The sequence below is a fragment of the Myotis nattereri genome (assembly GCF_964212035.1).
Source record: "Myotis nattereri genome assembly, chromosome: 2".
Lineage (NCBI taxonomy): Eukaryota > Metazoa > Chordata > Mammalia > Chiroptera > Vespertilionidae > Myotis > Myotis nattereri.
The window spans coordinates 165,198,464-165,210,868 of NC_138076.1; the positions used below are offsets into that span (position 1 = coordinate 165,198,464).

Below are 12,405 nucleotides of genomic sequence, written 5' to 3' on the forward strand. Positions count from 1 at the left end.
TATCATTGATGTGGTGTGATCGGGCTACTACAAAGTTCTGGGGAAGGGAAGGCTCCCAAAGCAGCCTGTCATCATGAAGGCCATATATTTCAGCAGAAGAGTTGAGGAGAGGATTAAGGGTGTTGGGGTTCCGGTAGCTTTAAGCCACATACTAGTAGAGAGAAGTTCATTAAATGCTCACAAGTGCTTCTCAAAAAAAAAATTATATATATCCTCAAACTAAGTATGAGTTAGCACTTCAAGGCTGAGACTAAAATAGGCAACCTGACCCAGGGTTCTATAAACCACAGAGAACCGGGAAACTGATAATTTGCCTCATCCTGACCAGGGCTCAGTCTGTTGGAGTGGTCTACCATAGATTGAAGAGTAAGCTGAGAGGAGAAGGCCAAGAGGAAGAGAAGCAGCAACCTTTTATTTTTTTAAGTCATTTTAAATTTTTGTTGGCTGATAAAAAACTGCCACAATTCCTTCCCACCTCATGCTGCTATTCCTGAATTTAATTTGCAAAGGGAAGCAGAGACTAACAATTTTATTTTACAGAATTTCAACTAGTGGGGGGGACATGCTTATGGTTAGAAAATAAAATTTATCTCTCACAGAAAATGTTTTTTCCTACATCATATTTTAAAATACAGTTTTGTTTTCCATTTAGGAACTGTGAAAAACACATATTTAAAATGTTGTTGGCCCTGGCCGGTGTGGCTCAGTTAGTTGGAGCATTGTTTTGTACACCAAAAGTTGGCAAGTGCCCATACCTAGGTTGAGGGTTTGATCCCAGGTCGTGGCACGTGTAGGAGGTAACAGATCATTGTTTCTCCTTTCTCTCTCTCTCTCTCTCTCTCTCTCTCTCTCTCTCTCTCTCTCTCTCTCTCTCTCTCTCTCTCTCTCTCTCTCTCTCTCTCTCTCTCTCTCTCTCTCTCTCTCTCTCTCTCTCTCAGAAAGCATGTCCTTGGATGAAGATTAAAATGTCTTTGAAAGGATGCCCCATTATGCAATGTATGCTCTCCTAGATTCTTTTGGGCTACAGATGTTGAGAGGTATTCCATGTTCATGTTCTCATTTCCTATGTCGATGATGTCTGGCAGAGCCTTCCATTATTCAGCTTTCTGACATCTTATCAAGAATTGGTAGAGGGGCAAGAATTCTTGCCTGATTTGTTTCTACAATGCAGCCATTTAATATCTTCTCATCCAAAATAAGGTGTATGTTATCCAAATTAAACATTATATCTAATTCACTCACTTGGCTGGTACTCATCTAAAATTTCCACATAGTTATGGGTGAATTTATAAATCACCATCTCATCCTTGGTGTCATTAATTCCAACCACAATGAAGAGAGCTGCATACTGCTGATATACCAGGTTAAAATCCTTATATTCAGTGAAAGAGCACTGTGGGGCTCAGGGTGGTGTTGGTCCTTCCCATGGTTTTTCCTAGAATCCTCCTTCCCCTTCCCCACAGAAGCTAGTTCCTCAAACCTCACTGCGGGGCTTCCTTGGGGCACCCATTTTGAGAAGCCACTTTCTATAGCAGTTACTGAGGACCAGACAAGAGGGACCAGGGTAGTTAACATTATAGCAGGAGAAACAGCTAAGACAGGTCCTGGAACTTGAAGGCTACTATGTCAGCAGAGGCCTCCAGAACAGTGTATACACTGTAAGAAGCTGGGCTGGGATCAGGATGCTTATATTCCCAATCTCAGTTCCACACTGAGGGATGGGTAACCTTGGGCAAGCCACCAGCCCTTTCTGTGACTCAACTTCCCTATCTAGTTAACTTCTAAAGATCGTCTGTGCTCTAATATTACATGATTTGGTGACCACCAATTTCAGTTCCCAAGAGATTAGCTCTGAAGAGAGTTTCTTGGGAGGCAGTGGCTGGGCTGCACTGCTGAGGATGCTGCAGATTCCTGAGAGTGACACAGGTATTAGCCTCTTTCTGCCATTGACACACCTGTTATCATCACCATCTTCTCTCAGGTGTCCCCACAACACCACCATTCTCTGGGCTTCTCCCCCACGTCTCCCCATCCAACATCAAGTCCTTCCATTTTCTTCATTCTAGACCAGGCGTGGGCAAACTACGGCCCGTGGGCCGGATCCGGCCCGTTTGAAATGAATAAAACTAAAAAAAAAAAAAAAGACCGTACCCTTTTATGTAATGATGTTTACTTTGAATTTATATTAGTTCACACAAACACTCCATCCATGCTTTTGTTCTGGCCCTCTGGTCCAGTTTAAGAACCCATTGTGGCCCTTGAGTCAAAAAGTTTGCCCAGCCCTGTTCTAGACCATCCTCACAACTAACACTGAGAATGAATTCTATTGATCTATTACTGAAAATATTGGCTCTAGTTCTATAAATGAATAACATCCTATATAATAAAGAGGTAATATGCAAATTGACCATCACACCCTTGCACAAGATGGCCACCCCCATGTGGTCAAAGATGGCCACCACAAGATGGCCGGCAGGGGAGGGCAGTTAGGGGCGACCAGGCCAGCAGGGGAGGGCAGTTGGGGGTAACCAGGCCAGCAGGGGAGGGCAGTTAGGGGTGACCAGGCTGGCAGGGGAGTGGTTAGGGGGTGATCGGGCAGGCAGGCAAGCGGTTGAAAGCCAGCAGTCCCGGATTGTGAGAGGGATGTCCGACTGCTGGTTTAAGGGATCGGGCCTAAACCGGCAGTCAGACTTCCCCTGAGGGGTCCCAGATTGGAGAGGGTGCAGGCTGGGCTAAGGGACACCCCCCCAGTGCACGAATTTTGTGCACCAGGCCTTTAGTATATAACATAACATTATGATCATCTGATTACCAACCTTTCTCCATCTGTCGACATGAAGCATCTGAGGTTAAAGATCAAATGTTTTTCATTCATCTTTGGCTTCCCAACACTCAGCAATGCCAGTCACACGGTGGATCCTCAGAGTAGTACATCCACTTTGGGGAATGACCTTGGAAAACAATAGACAAGGGCCTCTAACTTTGTCCCAGTCCTCCAGTTTCCCTCTCCATTCCTTAGGAAGTGGTATTTTGACCCTCTTCCCTTCCTTAAGGGAATTTTATCTGCACTGAAAAATCCTTGAGTAAATGGTTCCTACAAATCTAGTGTCCTAATTTTCAGCTATCCCCTCCAACAGGTCAGAGAGTAACTTCCTGTTGGAGACCTACATAGAGAAGCAACCGTTGTAAAAGCAGCGGTCCCACCCCAACTTTCACAATCTGTGTCTGTCTTCACATTCTGCTTCCTTCTAGTCACATTGTACTAGTTTAACAAGCTGGAAAGATTTGCTCTCCATCCCCAGCACAGGCTTCCATACGCTCCTCATTCTTCTTTCAATAAGATCCTCTCCTTCCCTAAGCACCTCCATTTCTGTCTCTACCTCAGTTGTTCCTCCCTTTCAAATTCAGGTGTGGACTCTGTCCCTACCAGTTCTAGCCTTAGAGCCAGTCCCTCTGATAGAGGCTTTCCATCTTTAGAATAGGTAACCTGACATAAGAAAGTACATGTTACTTGGCCACCCAAACAATAAATACTCTTGCTGAGTGAAAAACCACAATATTTCCCACCCCATTGTTTCCTCCTTATTTTCCTGAGCCAGTAGTTGTAGCTAATTGGCCCCCGTTGGAAAACTGTTCAGGGGGCCGGTGTTCCCATCCCTTAGGCCTTAGGGCTGGAGATCGTTGGAGTTGGTCCTGAGTGAGCACGGCCTGAGGGCGCCGAGTTTCTGGCCTCTTCCCAGCAGGCCCAGCCTCTACCCTGAGCTCCACAAGTCCCCACTTGGCCCCTCACCTGCTGCTCTGGGCCGCACCTCACTCCCCCCCCCCCACCCCCACCCCCACCCCCGCCCCGTGCTGGGCGGCAGGGAGGGCTTCAGGGTTCAGGGTGTCCGCTGTGTGGGCCCAGGCTCGCTGCACTGGAGTTTGGGTGGCCTCGGGTGGTCTTGGGGTGACCTCCGGGTGGTCCTGAGGGGCCTCAGGTGGTCTTGGGGCGACCTCAGGTGGTCCTGAGGGGCCTCGGGTGGTCTTGGGGTGACCTCGGGGTGGTCCTGAGGGGCCTCAGGGTGGTCTTGGGGTGACCTCGGGGTGGTCCTGAGGGGCCTCGCGTGGTCTTGGGGTGACCTCGGGGTGGTCCTGAGGGGCCTCGGGTGGTCTTGGGGTGACCTCGGGGTGGTCCTGAGGGACTCGGGTGGTCTTGGGGTGACCTCGGGGTGGTCTTGGGGTGACCTTGGGGTGGTCCTGAGGGGCCTCAGGGTGGTCCTGAGGGGCCTCAGGGTGGTCTTGGGGTGACCTCGGGGTGGTCTTGGGGTGACCTGGGGGGTCTTGGGGTGACCTTGGGGTGGTCTTGGGGTGACCTCGGGGTGGTCCTGAGGGGCCTCGGGGTGGTCTTGGGGTGACCTCGGGGTGGTCCTGAGGGGCCTCGGGGTGGTCTTGGGGTGACCTCGGGGTGGTCCTGGGGGGCCTCGGGGGGTCTTGGGGTGACCTCGGGGTGGTCCTGAGGGGCCTCGGGGTGGTCTTGGGGGACCTCCGGGTGGGCGGTCCTGAGGGGCCCGGGGCGGACAGCCCAGCCCCGCAGGGGCAGCGCCCAGGGGAAGTGGGCGGCCCGCCCCCGCGGAGCGAGGCATGCTGGGAGCCGCACTTCCTGCCCAGGAGCCTCCAGAAACCACAGGGCTCCGGTCAGGGCCGCCGCCCCCGGGGAGCGACAGGATGGCTGAGGGCAAGGCTGGCGGTGCGGCCGGCCTGTTCGCCAAGCAGGTCCAGAAGAAGTTCAGCCGGGCCCAGGAGAAGGTAAGGCCCGCCGCCGCCGGAGCGAGGCCCGAGGCCGGTGCGTCCAGAGGGGCCCGAGGCCTGGGCTGCGAGAAGGGTCCGGCCGCCTCGGGGAAGCCGGAGCGGGGAGGGGTGCCTATGAAAACAGGCAGACTCGAGGAGAGGCAGAAGTCTCCCCATCTGGGCCAGGAGGGGCGACGCTGGGCGACAGCAGCCTCTCCAGGAGCCCTAACGCTCGGGCTGACCCAGGAGAGAGGCGGGGAGGGACCTGACATCGGACGCTGGGCGCAGTGCTCACCTGGCAGTTCAGCAGGGACGGGCTTTCACAGAGGATGGCATGGATGGTTCCAAGGTGGTGGTTCCCTCAAAGTCATGACACGGAAATGGCCCGCTGTGCTGCCCTGTGCCCCCGGGGGGCTTGGACTGGAGTCCAAGGACGAGCCATTCTGCAGGACAGCGGTTCTCAACCTGTGGGTCGCGACCCCTTTGGCGGTCGAACGACCCTTTCACAGAGGTCGCCTAAGACCATCCTGCATATCAGATATTTACATTACGATTCATCACAGTAGCAACATTACAGTTATGAAGTAGCAACGAAAATAATTTTATGGTTGGGTCACAACATGAGGAACTGTATTTAAAGGGCCAGAAGGTTGAGAACCGCTGCTGCAGGAGTCTGTCCCTCGTTCCGCCTGGCCCCTGGGTGCTGTCTAAGCTGTTGTAAGAGCGGCTGTGTCTGCTTCCTGTCCTGTCCAGGCTGATGAAGGTGCTTCCCTTTACGTTGTGCCCTTGGTTCGCTCTTGGTGGTCCTACGCCAGCCCTAGCGGGTAGGCAGGTGTCGGTCTGTAACGTGCCTGCCTATGTGGAGTACGTGGACACTTCTCCACACATGTAATGACATTCTTGTGTCTGCCTACCCAGAGGGTTTTCTTTGCCTCTAACCTCGACTCCTGCCCCCGCCGTCAACACTCTGGCAGATGAGATGGTCTGGGAAGATGAATAAGCCAGAAGGAAAGGGGGAGGGAGAGAGAGAAGGACCGGGCATAGCATTGTGGTTTTCTAAGGGGTCGTGGTCTTAGAAGCATTTGGATGAATACCACATGCTGAAGAATTGGCATATTTTTGTCATCTTCTGAAGGCAGAGCACTGGCTTGGGTCCTGGAAGGATTAAAGGCAACCAGCGCTCCCACATGAGATGATTAACAGAGACTTGATGGAATGTAGATACAGTTCCTGTCTTTAAGAAGCTCACAGTGGAAGAGGGAGGGCGGAGAGACGCTGGTTCCTGTGAAAAAGCAGAGGAAAGGGCACATTGTGTGGCTAGACTGCGACATCACCTTGCCCTAACTTCACCTTGATCATGGTTTCAGCCTTCAAAAGGCTGCCTTGTTACAGATCGGATTCATAGAGATCAGAGTCTAAGGCAGCCGTGGGCAGACTACGGCCCGCGGGCCGGCCCGTTTGAAATGAATAAAACTAAAAAAAAAAAAAAAAAAAAAAGACTGTACCCTTTTATGTAATGATGTTTACTTTGAATTTATATTAGTTCACACAAACACTCCATCCATGCTTTTGCTCCGGCCCTCCGGTCCAGTTTAAGAACCCATTGTGGCCCTCGAGTCAAAAAGTTTGCCCACCCCTGGTCTAAGGTCTGGTTAGAAACAGTGGAGAAACAGGAGGTACTAGAGAAGAGGGGAAGGCTAGCTATACTAGGGGTTGGAAAAACAAAAAGAAAACCCAAAAGATGAAAACTAGGGATAATAGTTATTTTTAAAAGATATTGAAATTGACTTTAACTCTTTCACCTTCTGTGCTCATCTACCCTATCAACACTATGCCCTTGCTTTGGGATTTCTCTCCTCTTCTAAGCGTGAAGTCCTAAGCCTTAGGTAAATAATGTCCCTTGCTCAGCCCACTTCAGATTCTGCATTTGTAAAACGAGCGATTTGGCGTTCAGTGATTTGGAAATTCAACATGGTAAGGACACTAAAGTGAGAAGGGGAGAGAGGGCTCTTTGAACCAGTGTCTAATGCAGGGGTGGGCAAACTTTTTGACTCCAGGGCCACAATGGGTTCTTAAACTGGACCAGAGAGCCGGAACAAAAGCATGGATGGAGTGTTTGTGTGAACTAATATAAATTCAAAGTAAACATCATTACATAAAAGGGTACGGTCCTTTTTTTTTTTTTAGTTTTATTCATTTCAAACGGGCCGGATCCGGCCCACGGGCTGTAGTTTGCCCACGGCTGGTCTAATGCCTCCCAAAGGGAGAACGAGCTGACCAGGCACACACTGTTTTTCCTGGTCTGAACCCTGAGAAGGCAGAGGGAGGGACAAACTCAAATCTGCCCTGGGGAATTCCCAAGTTGTTGCAGAAAACAAGAAAATACTCTGAACTTAGACAGAAGGGCAGGCAGAAATTGGACAGTTCAGCTGGCACTTTAAAGATAGTGGATTCTGCATGGATGGACAGAGTGGGAACGGCTTGGGATGTGGGGCGGAGCTCAGCTTACTCAGCCTGCCAGAGTTCTTGAGTCTTGGGAAGTTATTTTTATTTTTCTATGGTTGAATGGGAAGTTGTTGAAGGCAAGATAAAGACGGCGAAAGTTACAGTCAAAAGAAAGGACTCCCTAGGAAACTTTGCAATCTTTCTATAAGCAGTTGGCTGTACTCTTCTCGGTAGTATGTAATAACTAACATGTCAAATAGTCAAATGTGTCAAATATCAAGTGCCCACTAAGAAAGACATGATCTTTCCCTTTATGGAGCCAACATAGTCATAATATGATTTCACTTCATCTTTTCAACCCGTAAGCATGCTGTTAGTATCCCAATTTTAGAAATGAGGAAACAAGGCTCAAAAGAGATTGGCATGTGGCAGGACTATCACTGGAACCCAGGTGTCTTGCCTCTGGATGCCAAACTCAGGCTGCTCTCTACAAGGTTCCCGATAAACCACTCGGACATCTGTGCCTCCCCACTTCCTGCTGGCCTGCCCACTTCCTTCTGATCTTTTCTCAGGAGCAAAGCTGGGAGTAGGAACACCTTTTGCTCAGACCACCTTCTCTGAAAAACTAGGCGTGAAGGTCTGGTGACTGTTAAACACGATGGAGGGGAAGCATTCTTGTGTTATTTTCCAGTTCCCATCCAGACTCAACATGAGACAATTCAAACTCGCTTTATTATGTTTTTACAAGATGATACATTTTCACATTTCACGCTAATGCTTTCACCAACTGTTTGTGATATCTCTGTGGAAAACTCAGATCTCTAACTGCCCACTCCTTTGTTGCTCTTTTCCCTCTGTTGACTTTTATTCAACATGTATCTCAGATGGTTCAATCAACAATATTTAGAGAAAAACTCCTTTGTCCAGGATACCTGGCTGGACCCAGGAGGGAATTTAGAGATGAGTAAGAGGCATTTTTGCCTGTCAGAGCTTACAGTGTTTTTTTGTTTGTTTTTTAAAGGTAAAATAAGTGACCTGAGAGAGCTGCACCTCAGTGGGAATTCAGACAGAAAGATTGAGGAGAATTGAGGGGGGTTTTGTAGTGGAGTCTGAATGTGAAATAGGAATTCTGGCTAATTAGTAGTTCCTTAGGCAAGAAATGAGTAACGCCAACATGAGTCAGACATGGCTTCTGGAAATCTTTTTAGGCAAAGAGTGGTGGGAGAAAAGGCTGGGAAGTATATTAGGGCCATATTAAAGAGAGCCTACTTTAGCATATATCCTGAAAATAAATTTTCTTACATATCTACAGTATCATTATCGCACCTAAGGAAAAAAATGCAGCAAAATTTCATAATATCTAATGTGCAAGCCCTACTCAAATTACCCCAACTGAGAGAATTAACTAAGATATAATAAATGATTATGGGGAAAGGTCATGGTGAGGAACTATAGGTACCAAACATATCTGCAGTGATTTTTTTTTAAAGCTTTACCCTCCTACTTCAACTTACACATAATGTAAATCTATGAACACTAGAATATTCTTTACCTGTTTCACCAAGTGTTAACATTTTGCCACATTTACTTTCTCTCTTGTCTCTGCTCTTTCTGCCTAAATATCCATATTCTACCTTCCCAGCTGCTAAGCCAAACAAACTGGGTCAGAATTTTCAGTGCAGAACTTCAGGGATTGGCATTACATGGGCCTTTACTAGGAAGTGATCCTGAGATAGAACTTACTAATTCTTTCAACAAACATCTGTGGAGCATGTGTACACCCACTTCCCTCAAGGAACTCTAGTTAAGAAAGAACATCTACAACATAGTGTAAGTATCTATGTTCCTGGCCCCAATGCTTATGGCAACAAATGACTTTGGGCCCAGGGCACTGGGTTATGTTTCCAGGGTGATAATACTCATCTTTTCAGTTTCAGAATTGAAGGTGGGAGTGTTCCCTCAGCACACACACTCCCACACCTTCCAAGCCTTCTTGCCTTGAGCCTTTGGGGCATTGGGAACATAGGCCTGCTTTGTAGTTTGCCATGTTGATTCCAGACTCAGTGGACTCCTCTATCCTTTCAGCCTCCTCCACCTAAGAAGAATTATGCCCCAAGCAAAGGAAGGGAGGGGTAGCAGGAAGGAAGTGAGAGCTGTGTTAATCACTAAACAAGGTGGTTTTGCAACTTTCTTAGGGGGAGAGGGTGGAGCCAAGGAAGATGGCCTACTCTGCACACCCAGGGCTGGGTGTTAAGTAAGGTGGAGTTAGAGACAGACAAACTCATAAGGTTAAACTGAAAAGGAAATAGGGGAGGGGGTGGAACTAGACATAGTGCTAGTGGATTTGTTTTGAGTACTCGCCTTCGGGCAGCACTGTGAAAGCAATTTATATGTATAATATTCAATTCTGCCACCAACCCCAGAAGATACTATTATCTTAATAGGGGAAAGGGAGTTCTGTAAACTGAGGTGCAAGAGTTTAAGTGATTTGCCCAAAGGTTTATATCCAGTAAGTGGAAAGGCCAAGATGGGAGGCATATATCTATCTGTCTGATTCCAGAGTCCTTAATCTTCACCATTATAGAGAAAGCTCCAGAAGTGAGAGACACTAACCCCCAGATTAAGAATAGAGTCTTCCTGCCCTGACCGGTTTGGCTCAGTGGATAGAACATCCAGCCATGGACTGAAGGGTCCTGGGTTCAATTCCGGCCAAGGGCACATGCCCGGGTTGCAGGCTCTACCCGCCCCCAGTAGGGGGCGTGCAGGAGGCAGCCAATCAATGATTCTCTGTCATCACTGATGTTTCTATCTTTCTATTGCTCTCCCTTCCTCTCTGAAATCAATAAAAATATTTTAATAAAATAAAATAAAAATAAATGGGAAAGTATCCTCCAGTGAGAATTAACAACAACAAAAAAATCGTAAAGGCCCGGCATTTGGCCTCTCCTATATCAGTCTTACTCTCCTTCCTGTTATAAGTTTTAAGTATCTATTTGCTGGATACTGAGAATCTAAATAAATAAGGCAAGTACCCAATCCTCAGGGAGCTCACAATTTAGAAAGAGGCATAGACAGACAAATACAAAATAATAAAACAATAACAGAAGTGCATATAAGGTACAGAAGTTGTAAGTGCTTAGGAGGGAGTGATTAACTTGATTAATAAGATGAAGTAGATGTGATTAAGTGTCACAAAGAATATAGATTATGAATTGAGTTTTTTAGATAGTGGCCTGACAGCCAAGGTGGGGAAGAACATTCCAGCAAGAGGGCACAGCATCTACAAGCAGAAATATGGCTTATTCAGGAAACCAATAAAGTGTTGCGGGAGGGGGGCGGGGGGAGGCGCCTACAGGAAGAAGGAACTATGAGAGCTGGGGCTAAGTGAGTAGTGAGATCATCGAGACCTGCATGCATGCTAGAGCTTGAACTATAACTTACAGAAACATAATGGATATGTAATAACAATTTTTTGAGAAGATAAATGGAGAATCATTAGAAGATTTTAAGTAGCAGTGTGATAGGCCTATTATAGCAGAGCAGGTGAGAAACAATCAGGGCCTGGGCTGAAGCTATGGCAATGAGACTAGAAAGCATGGGATGATTTTCAGAGATGGGCATGTTGAGAGATTCAGTGAAGGAGATGAGAGAGAAGGAATTGAGGGCAGGAAACGCCTGATATTCCAACTTGGACCTAAGGTTGGTGGTACCTCCTTTCAAAATGGGTCACAGATAGAAGAGGCAGGACTTTCTTATTTGTTTATGTGTGTGTCCCCTATGAAAACGGGTACTGTACATTTTTCATTTCCATGTCCTTTTCATTAGCACTAAGACCGGAATAATATTTAGCTCTCAGGTTCCCAGTGGAGAGGAAATAAACATGGATAGCATTACTTTTAGCTGAGTTTTAAATGCATTTTATCAGGGCTTCTTAAAGAAGGGAGGAGTTCCCTGTGCACCTCTCTGACCTCATCTATCTAGGGGAACCTGGGCTATGGCTGGAAGAGACTTTCTCAAGTGAAAAATGGGTCATGCTATGTCTTTAAAAGCCATGCACATTTTACTTTTTGTTGTTGTTGAGGATATTTTTTTCCATTGATTTGTGGAAAGAGTAAAAAGGAAGAGGAGGAGGAGAAGGAAAAAGAACAGGAGGAAGAGGAGGGAGAAACATATCAATTGGTTGAATCTAGCATGCACCCCAACCCGCACCCCAACCTGGGGCCAGGCATAAACCTACAACCCTGTCCTAGCTGGTTTGGCTCAGTTGATAGAGCATCAGCCTGTGGACTGAATGATCCTAGGTTCGATTACGAACTGGGCACATGCCCAGGTTGTGGGCTGGATTCCCAGCAGGGTGTGCAGCCGGCAGCCCATCAGTGGTTCTCTCTCATCATTGATGTTTCTATCTCTCCCTCTTCCTCTCTGAAATCAATAAAAATATATTTAAAAAACAAACAACAAAAATCCTGTAACCCAGGTATGTGCCCCTGACCTGGAATTAAACCTGTGATCTTTCAGTGTGCAGTCCATGCTCTAGCCACTGAACCACACCGGCCTGGGTATTAATTGTTGTTTTAATATAATACTTTCCCCATCCCCTTGCAAAGAACACTATAAGTAAATAACAATGTCATTCCAGGAATATATACCTTACTTATTTGGGGCTTTATATATGTATATCCTCTAGCACACTTCTGCATATCCCTAAGAGTATCCAATGTGAAAAGAGCCATGAAATATGATTATGTATTCAACAATGTGCTATATACCTAATTCTGTTGGGCTGATATGAGGACAGTGGCCCTTTAGTTGCATCTGAAACTCCGAGCGAAGCCAGGGTTATGTGAAGCCAATAGATAAGAGAGACTTGACTATATAAAACCTTATGGGCCTCTCTGACTTATATTCCCAGGTACTGCAGAAGTTGGGGAAAACTGTGGAAACCAAAGATGAACGGTTTGAACAAAGTGCCAACAACTTTTACCAACAACAGGTAATCTGGAGGGTGGGGAAGGGGAGCTCAGAGGGCTAAGTGGTAGAGGAACAGCATGTTCTTCAAATCAGAAAGCGTTCCTCGTAACTCATCTTCCCCAGGTGTAAGGGCCATCGGTGCTGCTTATCCTTGTCCTGGAACCAGAGGAACTTACCTTTCCTGCTCCTGCTGACCCTGGGTTCTGGGGACGGTGGGCAGAT

The 12,405-nt window shown here is 47.4% G+C and overlaps 1 protein-coding gene across 2 annotated transcripts in view; it reads left to right on the forward strand.

The window, feature by feature from the left end:
• Positions 1–4,668: 4,668 nt before the first annotated feature.
• Positions 4,669–12,405, forward strand: part of BIN2 (bridging integrator 2) — a 30,909-nt gene continuing 23,172 nt past the window's right edge. For both annotated transcript variants that reach the window (XM_081082617.1, XM_081082618.1), the window contains exons 1-2: positions 4,669–4,785; positions 12,125–12,205. In XM_081082617.1, coding sequence (XP_080938743.1) covers positions 4,705–4,785; positions 12,125–12,205 — 162 coding nt within the window. In that variant the 5' untranslated portion in view covers positions 4,669–4,704. The remainder of the gene's footprint in view (positions 4,786–12,124; positions 12,206–12,405) is intronic.